The following is a 27,022-nucleotide window of genomic DNA, read 5'->3' as shown; positions in this document are numbered from 1 at the left end:
CCGCCCCCAAGGGAGATCGGAGATGTTTTGTCGGAGTATCTCCCCGACATGACATTAACATATTATTTAACACAACGTTTGATTTAAGGGCAGCAATTAATTGCATCATCTCTCGCGCGCCCAACAACGGAACGTCAAGTGTGTGTAGACTCGTGTGCAATAGACCATACCCTAGATCTGGTCGCCGGGACTATATGGGCACAAGATCTCCGCTGCTGGCTGGCTGGTAATCGCACCCAGCTCAACGCCATAAATTAATAAAAAAAAATCACCAGTCATGGTGGTATTATTATTCTGTTTAAATTTCAAACGGAGGTGTCTAGTTTCTCGTTCAGAGAAAAGATCACAGCCATTGAATATGGGGAAAGAATGACTGTAATTTGCTGTTCAATTTTCTCGGTAATCGCGTGTTCTCGAACCATTTTCGAGTCATTATTCTAATGATGAGCTAGAAAATCACCGTAGAAACGGTGTGAATTTTTCGCTAAAACGCAAATGTCGGCTTACGTCTCGCTTCGAAAGGGCATTTCGAAACTATCAATTTATCCCACGGAAGCACTCTGGTTTGAAAGGCATGGTTTCACCGATTGACATTTTTCGTGATTTGCGATGATTCGGGATCAGTCTGATATGCTGAATAGAAACTCAACTGATCGTCTGTTGAATTTAATATTTTAAAGTTTACTCTTATTGAGAACTTATTATCACCGTTTGTGGATCTTTAAGCATGTTTAGATTCTGTTTCAAAGAATGTAGGATAGTTTTGTTATACTTGACCAGCGTTTAACCAACTGCTGTTTGAGAATTGTTCGCTATTATGCAATGCGTCTTTGTTGTACGAGAACACTAATTTATGATCTCATTTAAAATGGTCTCTTTTCGATCCTTAAGAAGAAATCAAGTTTGCCTTTTTCAGTACCATGAAATGTTATAGTAATGTTCATTTGGAGTTCGATCAAAAATATTGTCATCCTTGTACAAGTATTCCCGCATGAGAACAGTGATCGTGAATAGAATTCACTGGTCTGAAAATAAAAAAAAGACAATTTTCTCTACCTAACTCCAATTGAGAGGGCTAAATTTTCATTTTACCTACTACAAATAAAAAACAGGATTTACGCTTTACTCTTTACCAGTCCACATAAGGGGCCGTTCCTAAACCACGTGGTCATATTTTGATCCCTTCTTATACCCCTCCTACCCCCCCGTGGTCTTTCGGGGTCTTTTGGCCAACCCCCCTCCCCCTTGCGACTTTAACCACGTGGTCTTTTCATTTGTCTAGTGCCAAAAATTCGCTTAAATTTTTAAATTTTTATTTTTAAACATTCGGTACATTCTATATTTCTAAAATGCAAAACCTTTTGCTCTTGACTTGGTGGCAACAATAAATTATAAGTCAGAAAAAAAGACCACGTGGTCATTTCGTTTCATACATTTTGAACACGACCGATTTTCGACGGTTAGTGCTGCCATCTGATGACTTGAATTATCATAAAATTGTCACTATGAGCAAAACCGATTTATCGTGCATAGTCCGTCATCGATCGTTGAGCTTTTCAAGATTGTATATTAAAAGGGTATAGCAATTTGGTCAGCTCGACGCTTAAGATAACATGCAGATTAATTATATTGTCATTTTTTGTACTTAATGCTATTGCCATATTTTTTGCAGAACGACATAAAAGTGTGTCATTGACTATCAGAGTGAGGGTTTATATTGAGGGGTTATATTTATTTTCAGATCCCATTCTACCAAAACTCAAAGTTTGATATGTCGCAAGCCAGGTTTCAGAACCATTGTGCATATGGTCAGGTTCACCGAGGCACCCGATTTTTGCTTTATTAACCTCGGCAAGAGTGGAAAACTTGACTGTAAAGCGTGCTCGTAGCGGTTATCAGGTAGTTCTGACAGATGGTACGCTCAATTTTAAATGATGCGCCGATAATTCTAGATTCTTCCGGAAAGTTTCATGTTTGAGAAGTAAACATCCGTACACATTGTTAGGGGCCGTTCCTAAACCACGTGGTCATATTTTGATCACTTTTTATTTCCCCCATTGATACAAGAAACTGGGATATTTTCAATGGATACACTCCCAAATTTACTTGTATTTCGATCAAAACCATTTGATTTAGTAAAAAAATATCAAATCCTCTCATTTTCTTGAAATAACTCCCCTGCATTTTTTTTTTATTATCATCAGAGATGTTTCATTTCCGTTCTGAGCAAATTTTATTCATTCGTCCAATCACGGAAAATAGTAATTTAGTCGAATTTAGGGTTTGCAATCCCGGGAACGATTTCCCGGGAAATAGCTTTTCCCGGGATTCCCGGATCCCGGGAACAGAAATCTTGATTCCCGGGATCCCGGGATTCCCGAGTTCCGCGAAAAATTTTGTATGATTCACTATATAGTTTCTTATGCAATATTGCAATTAAATTAAATACGTCGACCTGAAATGAATCAATTAATAAAACTCAAAGTCAGTATTAGTATTCCAACGTGAAAATCATCTTTGCATCTTAATTAATAAGCCTTCAAATGCTCTAAGACTGACTGATTTTGAGTCGTATTGAATTGATTATTTAGTATTCTATCGTTTCCTTCCGGTTTGTCTCGGTCATTCTTCCTCGGAATCTTACGTTCTACTCAATAATGATATAAACTTTAACAGGGTTTGAAATGTTGTTCTGCAATGAAAACTAGATTTGAGACGCATTTTATCTAAAAAAATCACAATGACATAGCAAATATATTTAAATGAAAATATAATAGCGAATAGGTTTTTACCGCTCAAGTAAACAGTAAATATTTGTTGTAGTGTAAAAAACATTTTGCCAAAAAAGTCCGTACCAAAATAGCAAACATTTTCCGCGTCCAATGCCTGCCTAACACTCAGTTTTCTCTTAAACAAACTGAAAGAAATGGACAACAGTTTTCAATAAAGTGTAGCAAAAGCTGTAATCGGTGATTTGAAAGTATTCTGGAAATCGAACATCAGCGGTGTTTCAGCAGACTTGAGCAATTTCACAAAAGGAAATAAAATTTTTGAGCTTAACGGAAAATTGTCAGCGGATCTGAAGCGATTGTTTGACAACATGAATACCTTTAATTCGAATATATGCGAATATATGCTACAAAAATCGATCACAAATTTTGGATGTTAACTTGAATATGTTTTATATTTCATTTGTTTTTTTTTGTTTTTCATGCGAACTGATAATGAAATTTTGAACAATTTTTTGTTACCTTTTATTGATGAACTTCATTTAAAACCTCATTTTGCTAAAAAAAATTGTCCGTTCCCGGTTCCCGGGAATTCCCGGGAAATGCGATTTTTCATTCCCGTTTCCCGGGAAATTGATTCCCGGGAACATTGCAAACCCTAGTCGAATTTATGTCAAATTGAAAAGAAATGTGCTTTCATGAGAACGGCAAATTTATTTTATTATTACGTCAAATTTTTTTTACGGCTTTATGGCGATTCGTGTTTTTTTACTTAATGCGTAATAATAAAAATAAATGCGAGAAACCAAATATTTTCTTCGTCATACTGACGCAAGTAGGAGAAGTGAAATTGATTTATGTGCGGTTTTTGCCTTAGTGAAATGACTACTTTGAGTTAATCACGAACAAAGTATCAAAATATTCACATTATTTGGTTTTGTGAGAACTGAAATCAGAGATATTTTTAATGTTCTCTCTTTAATATGACGAGAATTAGCGATTACGATCATGTGGTGATCAATCTTACTTAGTGTGCATTTTTCGCCATATGTGTCTTCCTGCTCACCCGTACTGTTGTATGCAACCTTTGCAGCTTATCAATTTTGTATAATTCATAGCCAAATAGTTCGTGTATACCACTTTAGATCAGCAATTGTCATCGTCGTTGTTTGAAATCTGAGATTGGTGATTCTGAGGTTTTGGATACTAAGCGTGGATTTTATGATTATTTTATTATTCATTAGTTTTGTGCTCAGAAATAGCTTACCAGAAAAACGTATTAAAAAAAATAATTCTTTACTCAAAAACGTAACTTGAAAACGAGTTGATTGAATGTTTTCCGGAGAAAAGAATTATATCAAAAATTAAACTGGTCGACAAAAGAAAAAAGAGCATCCCTAGAGCTCAAAATATTGGCCCTTAAAAGATTATAGTTTTTTTTTAACTATTTCTGTGAATTTGGAGCCCTTACTGTATGCAGAAGTGCGTCAAAGTACGTGAGAGTGTCGCATAGTAATCACTCTCCGGGTTCGTCGCTTCAACGTTATGTTTACGAGAAAACTCATTTAAGTTTCTAAAAAAGTTATCTGTTCTAGGAGCACTAAAAATCACAGGTATGGTTAAAAACTATTATCCTTCATGTTATTCCAATTTGAGCTCTATGACGAGTGTTATCTTAAAAACAAAATGATATTGAATTTTCCAAAACTGTCCTCTATGAATGGTCTTTTTGTACTTGTAAGAAACAATTAATTTCCACTCGTTATTCTCCAGGAAAACAGTCATGCTGTCATCTTATGTCTCTAAAATCTGCAAAAACTGTGCAATTGAAAAACATCGAACCTTGTTGAACGCAGATTTTGACCAATCAAAGCTGACAACAAGGACAATCACCCGACATGGGTGGATTCGGAACGGTATTAAGTAAAGCGTTTGTTTCCTGACAGTTGTCAGATTCTCGGGGTTCGGGAAATAGAAATTTAGTTTCCCGGGAAATCCCGGGAAGTTGGAAAACTGCAAAGTAAAAACGCGGTGATTTATTTATTTCGGATTTAATTGTTGTCATATAATTGAAAAGACCCGGAAAAAAGGAAAGTAAAATAGCGGTGATTGATTTAATTTGGATTTTATTTTTGTCATATGAAAGAAAATACTGAGACCATGATTTAATTATACAAATTCATAAAAAAAGTATTTAAACAATTGAAAAAAAAAAATTTCAAAAACAAAACGATAATTATTTTCAATTTTTCACTTTTCGAGTTTTCACTTTTCAAAAACAAAAAGGGATAGTCGCTCAGAAACAGGAGGGCTTTAAAATGTCGTCTTCTCGAAAAAAGTAACCATGCAAACTTTAAAATAAACGAGCAGGTTCATGAAACTTTGAAAATTGATTTTTTTTTGGAAAAAGTACCTTGAACTTGGGATTGGGAGACTCCCCCAGCTAAATTTTTTAGTTTTAGAGAGTCGATTTTTTCAAACTTTTTTTTTATTTGGGATAACACCAGATCTCGAAGTTTAATACATTTCAAAGATATTTAGCATCAAAAACAATGGTTCGATTTTTACATTTCATGAGCTATTTTCTACCCGTGCATTTTTTCATAGTCTAAAAAATAATCTTTGACCGCTTTAAGGCTCCATTAGGAGCATGCTCATAGAAAAAGAGTGTAAGATTCATACTGAGTTTGTTTATATAAAACTACTAATCAAAGAATAAGAAAGGTGAAAAAAATCTGTCATAAAGAAACAGCTAAGCTGCTGTTTTAAATCCATTTTCTAATAATTTTCCTAGTAGAAAATATTTTCCTGGATCCCGGGATTTAAATGGTAACTTTCCGGGATTCGGGAATTCCGAGAAATTCAAAGTTCCCGGGAATCCCATCCCGGGATGTCCCGGGAAGAACGCTCAAGTATCGAGAGACCGTACATCAACCCAAACGCCATTTTGCATTCCAAGATGCCAATTTCCGATTTCTGGAAAACTGCCTAAAATGGCCAATACCATCCAATATAGGGATTTCCGAAATCTAGATGATACCTAGAGATCGAAACCCAACTCCAGTTTTTGAACTCAAGATGGTCATTTCCGGATTTCAGAAAACAACCCAAAAATGACCAAATACCGCCGAATATGGGTATTTCCGGAGCAAGAATAATGCTTAGAGGTCCCCCGTAGTTCTACGTTAAAACATTTCATTTTTTGCATTGGTGCCCTGAAAAAGGCCATTTCTTGGTGGAGGAGGTGTGGCGTGGACTCTGCTTGGCCATGGAGCTGGTGTAAGCGATAACGACTTTCGTAGAATCGAACATGGTATGCTTGGATGGGGGATTGGAATTTCCTAAAACGTGTGGCCAAATTTCAACCTACACTAAAAAAGAATTTATATTTCCCAAAATGAATGAAAAGGAGGAGTATGCTTCAACTTGTCACTCTAAAACGTAACATTGGAATTACATAACACAACCAACAGCGTTAGGTAGTTCTACGTAAACCGTTGCTTTGCACTCAACTCTTCTAATTTTTGTTTATCAACCTGTAAACAGTGTGCCGTTAATTACCGATAGTACACTTATGTTTTAGGCTTACGACACTTCAAAATTTATGTTATTTTTAATGCTTAAATCAAGTTTGTTCTCATTATTCCCCTATTCCCCCTACGAAGTGAATATAAAAATGCTATGGCCAAAATAGGAGCACAAAGAAATATGCATGCGAAATGACAGCTTCTCCGCATTAAAATTTTCCTTTCATAAAAAATTTAATTGAATGGTAGAAGAATCGATATCTCTTATACAAAACTGGCTATTTGGACATAAACGGTGCCTTAAGAAATATTTCTCATATTCTTCTTTCGTCATAATTGAATAAAATCATTTGTACTTTAATCAGAAATGAAAGTCAGACTCGTTACTATAATCGGATTTAATTTTATGTGATTTCTTTATAGTTTAGTTTACACCTGAAAAATCTTTGATCTTTGATTATTTATTATATTTAAACTACATTGACATATGTTATCAATTATGCACAAGTTGAATTATTCAGTAAACAATGATTCAATAATAAATTCTTATTTTGAGTCTTAATCATATAATCCTTCGAAATAAGACAAAATAGTACACAACTTATTTTACCGTCACGGTATTAAAACCGCATCTACCCTCCCTATACATGCCTGTCGCTTGTGAAGGGCACTTACATGAGCATAATTCGAATTCACCCCCACACACGGCTGGGTGCAACCTCAGATAACATGTTTGCCATTTCCTGCAGACGCGAGAAATTAAATTTAACATTTTTATTCCCATTCATCCTGCGTCGTTCTCTCGATTGGCATTGGTCTTGTGTTGCGTGGGTGGTCTTCTATAGGAGGCTGCCATCAACAGCAGCAGCAGAAACAGCAACCGGCACAACATCAACAACTGCAGCACCAACCGCAAATTCCACCGCAGATGGCACTGATGGGCTCGACAGGTTCGGAGAAAAAGCTTCTCGGCTATCTGGTACTGGATCGGTTCGTTTCGCCCGAAGAGGAAGCTGCTGCCACTATCAAGAAAGGTAAACGGCCACTGGATCCTCTAAAATTCCCCGGCTGTATTGGTGTCTGCACGTTCTTGTTGTTACTATTCGCTGTATGTTTCGTGTTCAATGTTTTCAATTTATTCTTGTATCGATGTCATGAAAGATAGTCCTATTAAGTAAGAAAACGAATCCACCCAATAAAAGTTCTTTGCCTTGCGCCGCAAAACAAGCGCGTGTCTAAAACAAGCACTTTGATTGGGTTTCGAAAAAGAAAAAGCTTCACAGTCTTAAACACTAGTCAGTGCGATAGCATAAAACAAATAAACAGTCACCAGCAAGCGTTTCGAAAACTGGAGACTCAATACCGTAGCTCCTATTTCCGTTGGATGCCATTGAACCGTCCGACTGTCATGTTTTATCATCATTCCGTTTTCGGTCTGCAGCGATAGCTTTGATATAGCGATCTCTTTGTACTCACGGCCTCGCTGCTTTCTTCTCATCCATCATATCAACCGAACGTCGTAGCACCGCTCGAAATAATAGACTCTAAATCAATCATCTGAATTTTCTGTTGGAGGTGAATGACAATTGTTTGTGCCCGCGCTCTTGCTCTCTCTCTCTCTCTCTCTCCTGCCTGACGTTATCGGTTTTTAGCAAACCACACTGATAACGGCCGTAAAACGACGTACTGAGCATCGCCGTACCTCTGCATGTGTTGCATTGTGGAAAAGTGTGTCTTTTGGGTGCAAATTTACTTGGTATAATGCAAACGTTGTTATTTTAGTCGTACGAAGCATATTTTTGGTAGATGGGTAACTTTGTTCTTCTCTCGTGAATTTTTTAAAAAATTAAGCATTTCACAGTTTTCTGCGTCTTGTTTTGAAGTATTCTTTACTGTGTTTGCTGTAAGACTTCACTTGAATTGAAACCGACGTCTCGAAGGAAAACGCACTTTGATTTTTTTTTAATTATTTGTGAATCTCGCTATGTTTCCTCTGCTTTTGTTTGCATATTAAGACATAAAAGTGTTTGCATAAAGTTCATACTGCGTAGTTTTCACGAAAACTTGTTGTTCCTGAATACGCAATTAGGTGAATAAAATATTCACCAGTTTGTCCCAAAACTAACGGCAATTTATTAGTATAAATTCATTGTCTCCCGGTGATCGTATGCCCAGAAACTGTGAAGAACTTAGCACCACCAACCTCGGTAAATAATTTACTACTCAGAAACATCATTTTTACGGTTTTTGTATAGTTTCAGCTGATTTTTCACAACACACCATACGAACAAACTTCACATTGGTTCTTTACAGTGAGCAAACCGAAACTAGAGGAGGGACGATGCTGTTCAAAGTTAATTCTATTTCACTATCACTTGCAACCTGAAAAGTAACAAAAAAATGAACTGATTGCACAAGGCAATCAAACTCTGCTGCTAAATCAATTAGCTGACGGACAATCAAACGCAATTTACGATATGCTTCGGGAGAAGTCTTCCAGCCCATGTTCTTCCAATTTAGAACAACTCTAGCTCTTAGCATAGGGCGAATGTTACAATACACAACCACGTGTACACGTTTTCCGGCCAAAAAGCAATGCTGAGTGCACGCAACATCCCCTCCCCCTGGAGTGCAGTCCCGTACAGCCTTCGACAACAATGTTGAAAGAAGCAGCAATTGCCGTTGTTTGTGTTATTATAAATGTAGATTGAATTTTTGATCGCGGTAATAAATTCCGCTCCCCTGATTTAATGTGTAAGCGAACAGCAGGCTACAGGATCGACAATTATTCTAATCAGATGTGGGCTGAAGGCAGTGGCTGTCGTAAAATAATTGCCATTGTTGGCACTTCTTCTATTTTTTTATTTAATGCATGCGCTTGCCCGGCATTACGCTTAGCCGATAGCGTTAACAGAACCAATCAAAGCAGGACTCTAATCGTCTGATGGCTTACTGATGGATTGACGTACACCCATTGTGAATAGCTTCCGACATAGTTTTCCGTCGATCATCTCACATAGGCAAGGTCGATGCCGTTTTGATGAAAACCACCACCGAAAATGCCGAGAAAAAAGAACACACACACACACACTGTTTGAGTTTCATCGAATTTCTTTTCAGTGTCCATCCGCTTATCCGATTCGATATTGCACCGGAAATCGAAACGGCAGCCCAGCGACACGTGACGAACGTGACGCCGGCTCTCCTGTACAAACGCAGATGGGTTCAGTCAACGGTCCAACAGCACCGGCTTCCGAACTGGCCATCGCATACACTGAAAATCGGTTCGAGTTGCTCCACAGCAAAACGCTTTGTCTCGTCGGTTCTTATTTAGCGTGTACGCTAGCGATCAGTTTTGCAGCTGACACCGGCCGTTAAGCCAATTAACAGTTATGGATTTTTGTCCGAATATCGAAATATTGGTTATTGGTGTGCAGTTTTCGAGGGCAGCTCAAAGCGGCTTGAATTACTCGGCAAATATTGGAGTGGCACTCGGGAGCAGCATTCGATTAAACTTAACGTGCAGCGGTTTCTGGTTTTAGAGTCAAATATTCTCGGTTGATCCGTTTAGTGTCCACCCTTTGGTACGTGGAAAATCATCACCATAATCTGCTAGCTTTAATGAGGACAAAAACCAATTTATCCTTCGATGAAGATCTAGCAAAAATCCGAACCACAGGCGGTGATCGATTTTTTCAGTAGTGGTAAAGGCAAACTAAAAATGAACCCGATGTTATGTTTATTTATGGCCATAAAAGAATTTTAACGGGAACGAACGGTTGACTCGTGGTGGAGCAACGGAACGTTGATGCAATTGATTTTTTTTAGAGACAATATAAAAACCGCGATGAAAATTTGACTGCACTTCCGTTTCAAACGGTTCTTCCCCTTCGACATTCCCTTGAAAGACACAAACTATTTTGGGTTTGATGGTTGCTTTATAATGTCACCTTGTTTTTTTTTTCGTTAGTCAAGGAAATATAATACTTTGCTGTCAATAATTCGTAATAGCTATTCAATTGTGGATTGTTGTTTTGTTTTGTTTTATTATTTTATTGACCATATTAAACTATTTTTGTTTGAATGTGTCATCGATGAACGAAATGACATGCATGTCTCAAAATACGGCGGCCATGCTTTTAGTTTCCTGGTAACACTTCTCTGGTCATTAATGAGTGATATGTGAAAAAAAAGAAATATATCAAAGAAGTGACAGAAGGAAGTCATTTTTCTAAACTACGCCTTAACTTTTCATACGTGACACCTTCCACAGAGTGATATCCGTGAGATTAAATATCAATTAGGTAGGTGGAGGTCGCGGTGAAACCCTCACCCTCGAAAATTATATAAATTTGCTCCTAAGAGTATAATCTCAACCAATTTTTCAAAAATGAGTAGATTTAGTGCATTTGGAAACGAATCTTCTAACTCTCACAATTTTTGATAATAAAATAATTTCGCTGTAACCTGGTGGGGGTGACACCCAAGAGAAAAGAGGTGACACCCAAATTTTCCGCCACGGGTGTCACCCGGTCACGCTACGCCACTGCAAGCAAGCTTGAACAGGATTACCAATCTATATCACATAATTTGTTATCTTGTGCAGGATGATTTTTTCTTCTGCTACGGTTTATTTAAAGTTTTATTTCATAACGCAAATTGTATCATGATGAAGAGACAAATAATATTCGTATAAGATCACATAGTTTTAAAAATGCGCAAAAATTTTCAGATAATTCTTGACAAAAATATTGCTCAGCGGTGACGATTTCAACTAAACTCAACTCACGCAAAAGTTGGTTGGTGCGGAACTACACCTATTTTGTGCGAAAATAGCCCAGCTTATAAACTAGATAGAATGTGATATGTACGTTGGCCATAACTCAATTGATGCTCTAGTGTATTTTAAATGAGAACAATTCCATTGAAAATAGAGGTGAACAATCCACTCGTAAACTGGTCTAAAGAGTTGGTTCATCAAAGTGAGGGAATGGTCTACCTCTCTTTTTCGAAGAGCGGCATCTCACCTCTTACTTTAGGCAAAAAGCTAAGAGCTGATTTTGTTATCAGACACTGCAAGCGAGAACCATGTGAAAGCTTTACATTCCTCTTACCGAGCGCAAAGCCGCGCGCAACAGCTGCAATAAAATGGCCAGTAACCAGCTTTCACCAGCTGTCTGCTTCTGCTATGCATAACCCCAGGCTTTGTTTTGCTCATCTTCATCTTGAAGAGAAAGAGTTTTCTTCCCTCTAAACAACTGCGAGCTTACATTCAATGTTCATCACACCATCTGCTGTAGAGAGAGCGCAGAGTAATAGTGTCTCTGACGAAAAAACGCTCCTAATTTGACAGAGCATTCGCGCACGCAAGAAAAATGAAATAAACTGCTCGGCGACCAACTGAGCATTGCGTTACCGTTCTCATCGCTCTGGGATGCGGCAAAAACAGTATAAAATCGAACTTTCTGCAGAATACGCACCCATGGTGAGTTGTGAATCTTCCTATAATATTAAATTCGAAAACGGTTAGGATGTGGCTTCAATATGAACCTAATTGTTTTGATATTTGGCCAACTTCTCTTCTAGTGGAGGAGAAGCTAACGAAAACTACTCCCTCTTAAACTGAGAGAGCAAATAAAGGTTTATCCCTAACACGTGATGATAAAGAGTGAAAAGGAACTCTGCGACTGAAATACTCTACGCCTAAATGTGGATAATTACTCACTCTGTGTGAGAGAAAGTCTAGTTCTCCAAGGGGTTTGGCAGGTAGAAAAGGAAATTTGGGCAAAATCAAGAGAACGGAAGAAGCCTGCATAACCCATCCAATAGCTGCAGGAACAAGCAAAACTTAACTTGCCACAATTTACCCACAGGCACAGGGGCACACGAATGGATAGCAAAAGTGGAACAAAAAAAGCGAAATAACTCGTTTACTGATCTCCTGAGTCTATATAGATGCAAGGCAATCCGCTCGCGAGCTGATCAGAAGAGTCACTTAATCGGAAAAGAGACTGTTCATAGGAAGAGAACTAACTCTTTTGATCAGTTCACGAGCGAATCGCCATTCTTTCGCTCTTTTTTTTCGATTTTTGCTATCCATTAGTGTGCCCCTGTGCCTGTGTTAATTTTCGTTTGTTCTAGCGGCTGTCTGAAGGGTTATGCATAGAAGAAGCATACTGCTGAAAGAAGCTTGTTGCTGGGGGTTCTATTGCAGCTGCGCGCGCGGTTTTGCGCTCGGTAAGAGGTATGTAAAGCTTTCACATGGTTTGACTGAAACTTGGCACAGATGTTCCTATGGGCTGAAGATGCCATTTTGTGCTGTTGTTTTTCTCTTTGAATCACGACTCATTTTTTGAGATGGGCTCATGTAGAAAAGTTACTAATGATTAAAAATATTTTAAGAACCAGAACGGTTTATTTAATCGGTGTGAGGTTCGAATGAATTGTGAAAAATAATTTTGTCTTAAAAAAAGTGTTGGCTTAAAAAAATAAAAAAAAATAATTAAAGCTCATTTTAAAAAAAAATCTATTTTCCATAAACTGCTAAAAAAGAACTGCACACTGATGGTTGGTGAATGAGAAAAGCAAAGTTCAACTATTCCAAAAAACTAGTTTTAAAATTTTTACCTCGGCGGCGATCGGCGCGCCGGCGTGACACTAATTACCACTTCTAAAATATTGCGTATAATGTGTACACTCTCATGTTCGGTTTTTTTTTATTTCAACATAAATAAATGAAAATATGTTCATCCGGGTTGACAGAATGTCAAAAAAGAAATAAGAATGGTTAAAAACCAAGTAGACAAACAATTTAACAACCAGCAAAAAAAGTAGGAGGTTGGATCCAAGACACGACCGCATTACTGGCGTAGAATTATGCACACTATTCAAAAATGAATTATTGTAAGTGTTTCATTAATGAGTCATAACGTCTCCAAACACTTACTTTGTACTGCCTCAAAAGTGGGGTAATAAAGACACTGAAAACACAAGCTGTAAAAGCTGTTTCACATTCAGTAAATTAGACGGCCGCTACAGATTTAAATTGCTAGTATCCAGCACAGATAGCTTGCTTGAATTGTCAAAAAATTATTAACCTTCAAATACTTGTTTATTTGCCTTGTGAAAAGCATTTTGCTGCTCAAAATTGGATTTGCTGGTGGCAACCTTCATGCTGCCTCAGTAGTGGGGCAATAACGGCAGTCTGACGACACACGCTGAGAAGTGAGAAGAACCGCGCTGCTCCTGAGACATGATGACCAACCACAGGGCAAGTAGTTTGTTTGATTTAAAGGCAGCAACAGGCTCAACCCGCTGCAATCCGCTGTCACTGCTGAGTGCTGATATCTACTGCTACTGCTGTCAACGTTGTGGACGGTCTAGCCAGCTCACCTTCCGACTAATTAATGTAGCTGGTTCAACCAGAAACACTCTTTTATAGTCGAAGGTTGTTACGAAATAGGCCACGCCTTTCTGTTCAGTTTTACCATTCTCTAATGTTCTTTAGACGAATTATTCCACAATTCGCATTTAATTTTTGTATACAGCGAATTAACACCGATGGTTTTCTCAGGCTCTCACACACGCAACGGTTTTAACCCGTATCGTGTTGCAGTTTGTAACATCAAGCGATTTCGTTTGCTCGCGTGTTGCATCATGTTGCAACTGAGCAGCTGGGAGACGACGAAATTCTGTTCATGTTGATTGATTGAATCTACTTTAATTTATTCCTGTTAAGTCGAATTGTAAAATGTAAAGTGTAAAATCACCTTTGTTAAGGCGTTCTAGTAGAACAGGACAGTTTTTTGTTCAAAATCGGTTATGCTGATCGCAGCTCTTTGCTGCTTCAACAGCCGGGGGGATAAAGTAAATAAATAAAGTAAATTTTTTGATCGCGACAGAATTTGGTTGCTAGGATCCAGCACAGAATGCTTGTGTTATTGCCAAAACATTATTAACCTGCAATTACTTGTTTATTTGCCTTGAGGAAGGCATTTTGCTGTTTAAAATCTGTAAAAATTGCGGCGCACAGGACTCAAATCAACCCACACATCATGCACATGGCAATCTGCAATGACGAGGAACTAAACAAAACTACCGGGCATCACTATTGCGACCACCAATGGCATTTCTAAGCACCACGAAATGATTTGACTGTGGAAAGCAATTGAGATTTTTCTGCCACTCGCGCGTATTGATATATTCTGTTGTCTGTTGTAGAAGTAAAAAATCTCAGCATCTTCAATTAGGTACCTATATAATTTAAGCGCGTTTGAAAGCGCCACTGATGTTTCATATTATTGATACCGGCAAGTTTGTTTCATTCATCGTCGTTTCGTCGTAGTAGTCTTGCAGAGTTTTCTATCATTTTCGGCACTTTTGCAGCTACCAAGTTCTTCATGATAGCCGCCAAATAGCACCAACACGCTCAGCGCGATTTGCAAGAAATAGAAAGTCGGTACGAGATGAACTTTTCATTTCCTTTCTTTGGCACGATCGGATCCTAGTGTCTGCAAAGTACCGGTAGTGTTCTGGAATGGAAATGAGGTTTCATCAGAAACTTTGAAAAGTGCTGCTCTGTCGACTGCGGACCGAGGCAGTTTCTAGTGAGAGTCAACCGTCCTCTTGCTGCAGTAATCGCTTATACAATGAAGACTAAATTTCTGCATGCTAGCTTTTATGCGTGACTATTGGGAGTTAAATTTCCGACAGGTGTGACTCTGTAGACTATACCATTTTCCACATATTGGTGGACACATAGCTATTTTGAAGGAGGACATTTTTGTGACGCTTTTGATGTTTTTGGTTTATCAATTTGTACCCCTATATATTTTATCATAAGACGTAATTCTACGTCAAACAAAAATTTGTTTTTTTTTATAAAATTTTAACTTTTTTAGTTATTATTTCTGCAAGTTCGAATGAGCATCAATGTTTAGCTAACATTGTGTACCTAGTTTTTGTGAAGAAAAATCTGATCTTCAAGAAGTGGGTGTTTGAAATATTTGGATTACACTGACCAACACAGGTGTTGGCCTTAAAGTTCAAACTGGAAAAAAATGGATGATAATAGCTTTTTATTCCTGTGAATTTTGGTGCCCCTAGGCACCAACATTTTTTCAGAGACCTGAATGAGTTCTCTCGTAAACATAACGTTGAAGTGACGAACCCGGCGAGCAATTACTATGCGACACTTTGACGCGAGTTGACGCATTTCTACATTAGCTAGAGGCACAAAATTCACAGGAATGGTTGAACAGTTTTCTAGGGCAACTTTTTTGAGCTTTGGGGCAGTATTTTTTCCCCTTTGGTCGACAAATGTTATGATTATTTTGATTTTTTTTCTTATTGTGTATATTTTTTCTAGAGCAACAAAAATACTATCTGAAATAGAAAAAAATATTTTTTTTTTAAATTTCTGTTTAGCTATCCTTTTGTAGTTTTCATAAAAAAGATTTTCTAAAAATGAGCTTTTTATGATTATTATGTTTGATTTTTTAAACTTTCTTTTCTTAATTTTTTTATTTCAAAAATATCGTCTTAAAATTACCGTAAATTTCAAAATAATCGTCGAATTATTAACTTTGCCGGAGACGTCACACCAATTAAACGAACGTGTTCTGGTTAAGATTTATCGTGATGGTGTTGGTATCATCGTGATAATTTTTTCTGGTTTGAGCAACTTTTTTCGGTTGCAGATGATGTTATCAGGAATGGGCAAGTGGCGCATTAGCCGTTGATATCGGCTCACGAAAGTGAAGAACGGTTTTTAATTTTTGAGAATATTAAAGATTGGAGAGTACACTTTTGACTCTCATATAGCAAAACGGTTGCATAGTAGAGATAGGGAAAATATTGAAGAGAGAAAATAGAAAAGGACCATGCTACATAAAAAAGTGTTTTCCTGCTATCATGATCGATACCGCTTACCATGCAACGCACGTGCTATGAACCGTTCTGTCCATTCGATAACAACATTCGAATTGTTGTTTATCGCAAGACATAAACAGTAGGGTGCGAATGGAAATCTACTGTTCGAGTTTTGTTCAGCGGTAACTCCCAGAAGTTTCGTCTTCTCGAAAAAAATCCCATACGAAATTTCAGCCTATTCGTACCGAACCTCTTTCCCAACCTGGGAATCCTAGGTATAGTCACAAAATTCCATTCCCATAGACACGCGATGCAAAATTCCGTTGCATAGTCAGTACAGTATATTTTCCCGTTATCCTTTCGCTGGAATAAACTACTGATACTAGACACCTTGTTTCCCATGGGAGAAACAACGACGGCTGCATGGCAGCGAAGTATGCAGGTAACAAAAAAGAGTGGCGAAGAAATTTTCCTTATTATTATTGAAAATTATAGGTGACAAGGACAAAGCCAAGAATTAAAAGGCTAGAAAAGAACAAGGAGAAAAATCGAAAAAGTTAATTGTTCCTCTCCTTCTTTTAATAAAATCAATGTAGCAACACGCTTGATTCCGGGCGGTTTTTATTTTTCCGCACGCACAGGGACTTAGGTATTACAAGTCCCTGGTATAAATCTAAGAATTAACCTAGCCTTTGCAATCGAACTTCCGAAAATAGTGCCTCAAAGCGGTTAAAGGTTCACGTTTTTAACCGATGAAAAAAGCATGAAATTTTCGATATCAAGAAAATTGAAGATCAAAGGCTCTGGGGGTTTACCCTACCCCCCCCCCCCTCACCTTGGGTACGCTGCTGTATCCAACTATTACGAGTGAAAATAAATTGATATAGTCGGAAAAAGTTGAATAATCGCTATTTAGGGATTTTCTCTTCTCTTTTACCTCAGTTATGCAGCAATTTATTCACAATCTAGAAGCGTGTCTCGAAACAGCTTACATTTGCTATAAGCAGTAATGAAAAAAGGCATATCTCTGAAAATATAATAATATTAATTGGACTACAATCAGAAAAATAAAAATTTATAACCAAGAATGAAGTTCTCGTTCATCAATAAAATAATAAATTTTCAATAAGTCATGCTTATTTAAAGCTGTTCGTTGCTAACTTGGCCACCAGAAGACTACTGTTTGCCACTCTTTTGCATCAAACGCTCTTTTATGCTCGATTCCGAATGTGTTAATTAAAAAATGCTGTTGATTGAGTTCCCGTGATACAAAGAAAAATTTGTTTATTTGTATCTATTTTTTCACTCATCATATACATTATGCAGCTGAATAATTCACATAATTATTTGTTCAATTCAATTTCGTTCGATGCTTGCTCAGCAACTGAACCTTTCAAACATATTAAAAGCTTATCCCAATTACGTTTCCTCTGACGAACAATATTGATTACATCATATAGCAAATATCTGTCTTAAATCCACTCAAGTGGCAATATCCATGGTATAATCCAGAAGATAAATAATCTAAACTAAGGCTGCGATGAAAATGTTACCAGTGCATAAATACACGTGCTTTCCTGGGCTTTTTTACAGAACGCCCACCACACACACATTCATACAGAACACAAATTCAATCGTAAACAGTTTACCAAAACAGATTTGTCCCCCGTGCAAAGATGGTTCATAAAAATTAAAAAAAAGTAACATGAAATTCAAGCTTGATTTGTGCACCACCTTCATTCGATTCATGAAATAGGGAGTCTTGCAGTTTTGTTATTGCTATTCCAACATCCAAAAAATGATTGTTATATAAAAAAGTAACATTAATATAGGTCTGCGAAGCTCACATATGGATGTACATGTAGTTCATATTGTTCATATCACCCATGTTAGTTTGTGGAATGCTAGCTCTAACTCCGTATATTACATGTTTCAAAATTACGTAGAAGCTTTTGGTATTGTTGTTGACTATAGAGTAAAAAAGAGAGTAACTGCGTGTAAGAGAGAATAGAAGAGAATTTTCTGCAATACTGTTGAATACCATTCGTAACGCTGCTTCGCATTAAATTCAACTCCAGATCGCTTCTCATGAAATTTCAATCTATGGACGATTTATGGGACATTTTTAAAATGCATTTATGAATATGCTAATTGCGGGACCGATAATATCCACCGCCCACTTGCTGGCTGCATAATGTAATCGAGAAATTCAATCAGCTTCCCCGGTCCGGACGGACAATTCGTAGTTCCACACGATTGCAATGAATATTTAAACACGTTTAAGTGTGTAGCCTTCAGCTCCACGCCTCGGCCACTCTAGGCTGAGTAACAAACTAAACAACTTTGAAACCGAGGCAGCGAGATACGATAGACTGCAATAAATTAACGCAAACAAAATTACTATGCAACCCGCACTTAAAAGCCTTAGTATAAGCACAAATTACAATAATAAAAAATCGCATTATCAAAATTCATAGCCTCTAGCGCGAACTGAGACACGCTAGTTAATTTCCCGCTCACGACCGGCTCTAATGGCATTAGTCACGGCATGGGGGGCGTCAACATTTATCACTCTCTCACTCTCCATCTCACGCGTTCTCTTGCTCTCATTCTCAAAACAAACGACACTTTCTCACGAGAGGTTTCTCCACTACACACACAGACACTCTCGCTCTCTCTTTCCAACAGCCATCTTTTAGACCACTGCAATGGAAGTTGCGCGAAGCCACGCCTCCCGAGCGAGTGCCTGCCCACCGCCAGCACGAGCTTTCGCCTTTCCATTCGCTTAGCCAATCAGCGCTGGTTGGATTGCTTCGTGTCGCCGCATGAGCTTTCATCGTGCACACTTCGGCAGTGCGCCATCACTCGCTCTATACCGCACTTCGTGTCGAGCACGTTGTTTTGTTTACGATTTTCGTCGTCCGGCTGGTTTAGGTGCGAACACTTGTTGACACCAATACCCTTACCCTGCTGTCGGATCGGTCCGTTGTTGGTTTCCAGCTGCAGCAGCATCGGTAACGCGGCGATGGTCGGCGACGTTGGTGGGGGATTGTTTTGAAATGAATTCGAATAATTTATTGCCCCTGCTTTTTCCCATTAATGGGTTCTGCCCTCCCGTGTCCCCGTCCGTGTCCACAACCGAGGAGAATTTTGATGGCAGAAAGGCGACCTTTGAAATCGCCTCGCGATTTTTTTCCTCTAACCTAGGATATATAGCATAGTGACAACCGTATGCGTTTGGCAGGGTTAAAAGCTTCACATGTAACATTCCTCTTGATGGCGTTTACCTTTTTTCCCCCTTTTGTATGACTTTATTCGTAGGCTCCTCCTCACGAAAAATTAAACTAAGCGTCAATTTTACCCCCTGTAATATTTTTAATAAAATTAACTGCATTTATCGTTTCAGCTCCCGTTCCGATGGAATCAATGCTTTCAATGCCTCCGATTCCACCCGTGGGATTCCAACTGGTGCGCGATCCCAGCACCGGACAGATTCTATTCCTGCCCACAACAACGACGATCGGTGAGTTTTTCGTAGACTTATTGCGTAGTTTTGATGAAGCTTTAGGCTAGAGTTAGAATATAGTATTCCTAGATTTAATTAGTAAATTAGATAAGATTTCTTTTCTTTGATCCCTCCAATAATGATAGAGTTGTTTTAGTGAAGCTTAATGATTAGTTATGCAGCTTGATATTAGCATACTACTTTCGATACGTTTGAAACATGTAAACACACCTACACTGCATAATTGGCAAGAATATTATAATTTATAGGCTTTTTATTACCTACAATATGAAGAACCCGAAGCTGTAGAATGTATTTCAGTCTTTCTTACTGTACTAGTATGAGTTACGGTTTAGTTCTGGTCAACCAAAAGTCTGGTGTTTGGGTTTTTATAACGAATTTCGTTAGTTACGTAGATACGAAACCAGTTTTAGTTGCGTGCTTGTATGGCTTTACTTTAACCATTTTTTTCTTGTTCTCTTTTTTCTTTCATCTTTATTTCTACCCAATCTTATCTAATGCATATGTTTGGTTAAACCGTACGTCACTCAAAAAATAAAAACAAACACACACAATCCTACACTTTCGCGACTGTAGCCAACACTCCCAGCTTTCTAGATAAAATCTATATTTCTTGTGTAGAACCATTTCAACAGACGGTGGTGTGGCCATCATATCCCCAAACGACGACTGCGATACAGCCACCGCATCTGTTGCTGCCACAGATAACGCAGCAACAGCTTCAGCCGCCACCGCTGGCACCACTGCAAATGCTCAGTTCCGACTATCTGACAACCGCCAGCAGTACGACTTTGCATCAGGTTAGCTCACAGCACAGCGATAAGCCAACTCCCATACTGAACCCTTTAATTTCTCTACAGCAGCAGCATACTCAAACACATCACAGTACAAGATATGTGGCAGTGACTTCCGATGGAAACAAGCGATCCTCCGGTAGCAACAAGCAATCGATCGGAAACCTTTCAGCACCATGTCAGCCGTCCATTCCAATGCCAATCCCCTCACATACCTTTATAAAAATCGAAGATTGCAGTGGCTCTACAACATCCGGTTGCCAGAATTCCACTCAACTCTTTCATGATCAGGAGAAAACCATTCAAACGGCAACGATTGCCACTTCTCCAGACATTGCCCCCCAGCTGTTGTTCCAACAGGGTAATCTTATACAGATTACGCCTTCGAATAAAAATGCCACCACTTTGATCGAGCATTCGGCAATTCTGCCTGCAATAGCCGCAGCCAACCCCATCACACCTCCTCCGTCAACCGTATCCGCCGCAATTGCTCCGAGTCCCCAACAACCGGAGCTTCCGATGACCACTTGTCTAACTCCTCCGCCCGATCAGTCCCTGTCGCACGGTGAGGAAGCTGAAGAGGCGTCATCGAGTTGCGTTGGTCCCGAGGTTCAGGATGCCAACATTCAAACCGACACACCAGTAATGAGCGAAGATGACAACACGAACGGAGCGGACGATGTCCCCCAGCAGCAGGACGCTTCCACACTAACGGTTGCGACCTCTCACACCGAGGAAGCACCTTTCTCCGATTCATTCATATCACCATCGATTGCGCCCGCTAGCGTTGCTCCACCGCTGTCAACGTCAACGTCGGAAGTGCTCTGTCAAAGCATCATCAACAGCAGTGCAGACTCCGCGATTGAGCCAGACATGTCAACTCATTCCTCGTCAGCTGTCAGCTTGAATATCAGCAACACGAGCACCGTCAACTGTGATCAAATGGATATGGAAGTCGAAAATAGCTCCGCCAACTCTGCGACGATTCCTGCAGTGGACTCTGCTTCGACGGCTGAATCCCAGACAGAAGCACTCACGGTAAACGCCAGCTTCGGCACCCTCAGAATACCCAAGCAAGAAATGCTATCCCCGGTGGAAAATACGCCACCTCAGGAACCAGAAGAAACCAGCCCCAAGCAACAGAATCTCTACCCCCAACAGGAACACCCGGTAGATCTCAGTGGACTGGAGCTACTCTCTCGAAGCATAGAAGTCTTCCAGAAAAAAGCTTCGATGATCAAAAAAGAACCCATCTCACCACAGCTTCCTCCCGAGCCCATGCAATTGATCCCCCTATCCCCGCTGGTCCCATGTGAATCCGAAGCTGATCGAAGGCCCAGCATTCACGAAAACGTTCAGCAGCTGCATCAAGCCCCACCATCCCCACCACCTTCCGTTAATGTTCCACCTATCCAAACACCCGTACCCGTCGCAGAAACCTTCATTGGCAATGACGAACCGATGGTTGGCTTGAATCTGCTTTGCGCTTTAGCTGAACAACGCTTCCAGGAGGAAGCCATGTTCAAGAAAGACTCTCCAGCAACAAACTTCTCCCCCGAAATGTCTCCGGTCGATGGAAAACCCAGTAACACCGAGTCTTCCCCACCTCAGCAGCTGGCTAGCCCGGAGGTGTCGGCCCGCAAACGTAAACACAAACATTCCAAGGACTCGAAAAAGTCCAGCAAAAAGTCGAAGCACGACCGGGAGCAAAGGCGCGAACGCAAACGCAAACACAGCTCCGATGCGAACGGGGATGACGAGATGGAAGGTGTGCTAAGGGAGAGTTTTTCGCGAATACGGGCGAAGCTGGAAAAGTGCAACTGCAAGGATGCCGACGAGAAGGATCATCGTTGCTGCAGACCTAGCTGGCCTTCGCCGAATGAGTTGTTTAGTGTGATTGAGTCCGATATGAAGGAGAGGTTGGTAAATATTACACGACAATGCGAGGAAAAAAAGCGAGAATTGGAACAGATGGGAACCACATCGGTAGCAAAAGTTAAACCGCTCACAGCTATGGTACGGATACCCGATATCGGCAAATCCTATTTCGGTGGCTTTAGCGCTAACAGCGGGCTACTGAACGGTAGCTCAACTAGCAATGGAACCAACGCTCCAACATTGTCAGCACCAAAACTAAGCACCATACCCGCACTGTCTCCAAACTTTTCGTCATCTTCCAATTCGACGTTTGTGGAACTTCCCAAACTGAGCTCCGATACGGATTCCGGCAAACTCGAAGATGGAGACTCAAGTTCAATCGAACGACTGTCGGCTTCCAAACGAAAGGGTGGCGTTCCGAAGAAACATGATGAGATTGCTCTGACCGAAACGATTGTGGCCAAGAAACCAAAAAGTTTAGTAGGCTACATACTGGCTTCGAAGAATCGGCAAGCCGATACTAACGTTAAAGAGATTAGTCAACAAAAATCGTCTTCGCATCATCACCATCACCACCATCATCAGCTTGGTTTGGGCACAGGCGCTAACGCCAAAGCAGGGGACACGAAACCGAAGAAATCTCCCATCCATGCATCTAAGTTCGAGAGTACCACGAGTGACGATGCTAGCAACTATTCGGACAGCTCTAACAAACCGCAATTAAAGATAAAGTCTCCAGCATTTAGCTTCGATGATGAGAACAGTAAACCATCGGATGCAGCGTTCTCCATTTTCGGGGGTAAACCATCGATTTTTGACAAGATAAAGACTTCACCGGCTAGTGTATCGAGTCCACTGCAAATGTCGCCTGTACAAGCGATAGTTACACCGGTAAAGCATCACTCAAAGCATAAGAAGTCACGCAGTAAGGAGCGTAAGCGCCGTAGTTCCGAGAAAAAGCGAATCGATCAGAAGTGCTTACTGACTAGTGAACATTTGGGTAAGGAGAAGACTCGCGTATTGACCGCTATGGGAGGCTTATTCTACGCGGGATGTCTAAGTGCCGTTCAACCTCCGGATATATATGCGGTAACTCTGGATGGTGAACGAGGAAACCGTCCGCATATCATGTCCCGGGAAGAGGTACTTCGTGATGCGGTAAGTGATACAACATGGTGAATTTTTGTGTGTCCAGATTAGCTCATGCCGGCTATTTCTCCAACAGATTCTTGAGGTTGCACCAAAGACGGTTGATGAAATTATCCCTGGAACTCGTGTGTGTGCTTATTGGAGCCAACAGTACCGGTGTTTGTATCCGGGAGTTGCAGCAGAACCAACTTCGCCCGATCCGGAGAAACGATACGTGAACGTTGAATTTGACGACGGAGACAACGGCAGAATAGTCCTGGAGGACATTCGTTTCCTGCTGAGTGACTATCCGATAGTTGGTAAGTCGTAATTTCGCATCATTTGGCCTATTCTGAAAGCACTAATACTATCAAAATTTAGTTTGTAAGTGTAACGATTAAGTTAATCCTAAGTTTGTCAAGCAACCTTCTTTGGTTGATTTGTGGAATGTGTTCTTCTTTTATTTATTTCTCGCTCCAACTTCATTTACACGACTCGACGCTAAACCAGAATACGATCCAAATCCTCTTCTATCGTTAGGCAAGAGAAAACGCCAACCGAGTGTTTCGGAGATCAGTGCGGCAGGTACTACCGCTACCGTCGGAGTAACTATGGCACCGATGGCCAGCACAAGTACGACGATAACGACTAACTGTTTTGCCGTTGTAAGCGAACGAACGGAGAAACGCGTTCATGACGATGCGTATCGGGAGGAACGCAGGAGACTGAAGAAAATACGCAAAGACAAACTGCGGAGGCTTGCGGCCAACAACGCAGAGCTCAGCTCCCACAAGCACAAGAAAAAGTCTAAATGCAGTGACGAGTATTGTAAACACCGGAAGCACAAGAAGCGAAGAAAGCACAAAAAACATCATCGCGAGAATGAAATCCCATCATCACCAGAGGCGGCTGCCAACGGGTCGATGGACGACGACATCTCGCAGGGCGATAGTGCTTCCCGAGTTGCCGAACCGTTTAGTCCAGCATCGGTTGACACCAGCGTTCCGGCCGAAAAACCAGACGAACCTGAAGTCTTCAATCCCAGCCTCAAAGAGGATACGATGACCGAAGAGGAGGCCAGCTCCTCGATTACCGAAAGTTCCGGATCTTACTATGTAAGTATACATATGCGAAAAACAGTTGTTCACTTAATAAAATGTTTGGATTGTTTTTTTTTTCTGATGCAGCAACCAAAAAAATCTACGGATAAACTGGAGAAGCGACAATCGACAGAAAATAACAGCAAAATCGCTGCTTTCCTGCCTGCCCGGCAGCTGTGGGCCTGGTGCGGCAAAGGCTACCGTCGATCGACAGGGCGCGTTAAGAAGCAGTTCTACAAATCGATTCAGCGGGGCAAGGAAACTATTTCGGTGAGTATCTTTACGAGCTCATTTTTGTCATAGGCGTGCTCGTGTTACTGTGCCGCTTTTTCACCTTATTAAAAAAGGAAAAACATCCACCGACTGACTGACCCCCTTAAGAGATTTTAATTTTTGAATTCAATTTGAAAAGATATGTGCTACATTTTAATGGAAATTATCGTTAATATAATTTTATCACAAGAAAAAACCGAATATTCCGCTTTTTAAATACCAACGTTTTATTAGGTTGAACAAATATGGTATCGAACGTTATCGGCCGGTTCCCTGCAGCAGTAAATAAAACCTACCTAAAACGTTCGATACCTCATTGTTTATTTTACAATAAATTATATTGTCAAAAATGAAAAATTATCCAAGATACATTTTCTCTAATAGTTAAGGTAAATATCAAAAATATAGGTTATTTGTTTATTTCGAATTTTTTGGTTGATAACCTTTATGTGCTTGTTTTAGTAGTTATAATTTTATTTTATTTTTTTTTCAAAAGCTTAGTACATTCTTGAAAGTTGAATAAAACATTGCGTTTTTTACTGGAAAACTTCTGATAATTGATGAAAAAAATTTATGTAGCGATGAAAGACAATTGAATGCAGTGCAATAAATACGATTCAATTCTCAATTCTGTAGCACAACAGAATTTCTCGAGAGCATTTTTTTCGAATTTCAGTTATCTACATGTATTTTTGCTATGTATTTGCTTGGTTTTATCTGACCGTATTATTAAGCCCTGTTGTAAAGTTACTCTTGAGGCATTCCATGTAAAATAGATAATATATTGGATTTCGCTGAAACTTTTCACAGTTGTTCCTTTTTGATAATAAGGTCATTCCATGATATCCGCTGTTCGTGTTGACTTGCGACTGCTGCTTCAAAAGGGCCTATTCAACATGGTGACTGAAAGATAAAAAAATTTATATCAGAAAAACGGCTGGTTTGATTGAAATGGTGTCTCCAGCAAAGTTGTGAGTAATAAAATTGCAGTTCTAGAAAAAATATATACACAATTAAATTTTTTTTCCTGTGCCAAATTTTCCAAATTGACTCAAAATATTAAATATCTCTGGAAGTACCTTTTTTTAAATCTATTTTTTTCACACATTGAAGATTACAATATATACTACTATATGGCAAAATTTAGTGATGGTAAAATGAAAAACAAAATAGTTATGAACGTTTAAATATTTTGACATTTTCACTCTGAAGTGTTTTTTTCTAGCTACACATAACAATGTTGAAAATTAATCACTAAGAGCATGATACCAATCCAACGCGCTGTTTTTGAACCATAACAAAGTGCAACATTTTTTTTTTGCCTTGGCTTCTATGCATGATTTTTTTTAAGAAGTTTGATGCGAAAAAAAAATGTACCCGAGTTTGAACATATTTCAACTTAAGGGGCAACAATGGCGCCATTTTGATTTTTTATTGTTATTAGTAGGTTGTATAAATAAGACGAACATACAAGTTAACCAATTTCTACAGTACAAGTTTATGTCAAGTAAATCCAGATTTAGAGAACCGGGAACTGAGAGATTGAGCAGAAACAGGTTGCGCTGTTGCGCTAATGCTGATCGACCGGTCTTTTTTTTTTGACTTTTTGAAAAAATAAACCAATTTTTTTTTTCGAATTTGTTCTACAATGTTTGTTTTTTTTTTTTTTTTTTTTTGAAAGGGTTAAATTATTAACTACAACTTTTCTGAAGACCGATCGAACAAACCGTTTAGACACCAGAACTATTTTTAATCATTATTCGACGTTCGGCGCAAAATAAATATTTTACTCATCAGTCACATGTTTGAAAAGGCCCTTTCAAAGCGGCAGTCGCGAATCAACATGAACAGCGGATATCATAAAATGACCTTATTATCAAAAAGGAACAACTGTAAAAAGTTTCAACGAGATCGAAATGGTCGATCAGGATCGATTTGCGAAGTAGCATGGAATGTCTCTCTTAAAAAAATATGTAAAAAATAAAATAATAACTTGAGTGGTAGGTTCCTAACTTCGCGGCTGAATTTATTCTGAAAAATACTCTGTGAAAGCATTCCATACATGTTAAACTTATTATCAAATGAAAATCCTAGGAATACAAATGATATGATGCAAATTCTAAAACAAGTTTTGCAAAAAAATTTAACCGTTAAGGCTTTTTCAATCCAGGAAAAGACTCTTGAAAGTAATTGTTTT

At 39.3% G+C, this 27,022-nt stretch overlaps 1 protein-coding gene across 16 annotated transcripts in view; it reads left to right on the top strand.

Moving 5' to 3' along the window:
• LOC129732265 (protein winged eye) overlaps positions 1–27,022 on the top strand; it is a 674,761-nt gene that overhangs the window by 637,635 nt on the left and 10,104 nt on the right. For 11 of the 16 annotated variants that reach the window (XM_055692969.1, XM_055692970.1, XM_055692967.1 and 8 more), the window contains 7 exons: positions 7,102–7,290; positions 19,533–19,649; positions 20,229–20,452; positions 20,513–23,482; positions 23,550–23,772; positions 23,963–24,567; positions 24,640–24,822. In XM_055692969.1, coding sequence (XP_055548944.1) covers positions 7,102–7,290; positions 19,533–19,649; positions 20,229–20,452; positions 20,513–23,482; positions 23,550–23,772; positions 23,963–24,567; positions 24,640–24,822 — 4,511 coding nt within the window. The remainder of the gene's footprint in view (positions 1–7,101; positions 7,291–19,532; positions 19,650–20,228; positions 20,453–20,512; positions 23,483–23,549; positions 23,773–23,962; positions 24,568–24,639; positions 24,823–27,022) is intronic. The other 5 variants (XM_055692981.1, XM_055692980.1, XM_055692971.1 and 2 more) reach the window with 4 other exon arrangements.

This window comes from Wyeomyia smithii, chromosome 3 (assembly GCF_029784165.1).
Source record: "Wyeomyia smithii strain HCP4-BCI-WySm-NY-G18 chromosome 3, ASM2978416v1, whole genome shotgun sequence".
NCBI classification, from domain to species: Eukaryota; Metazoa; Arthropoda; class Insecta; order Diptera; family Culicidae; genus Wyeomyia; species Wyeomyia smithii.
The sequence above is the reverse complement of the archived record's forward strand: the minus strand, read 5'-3'. Positions and strand labels throughout refer to the sequence as shown.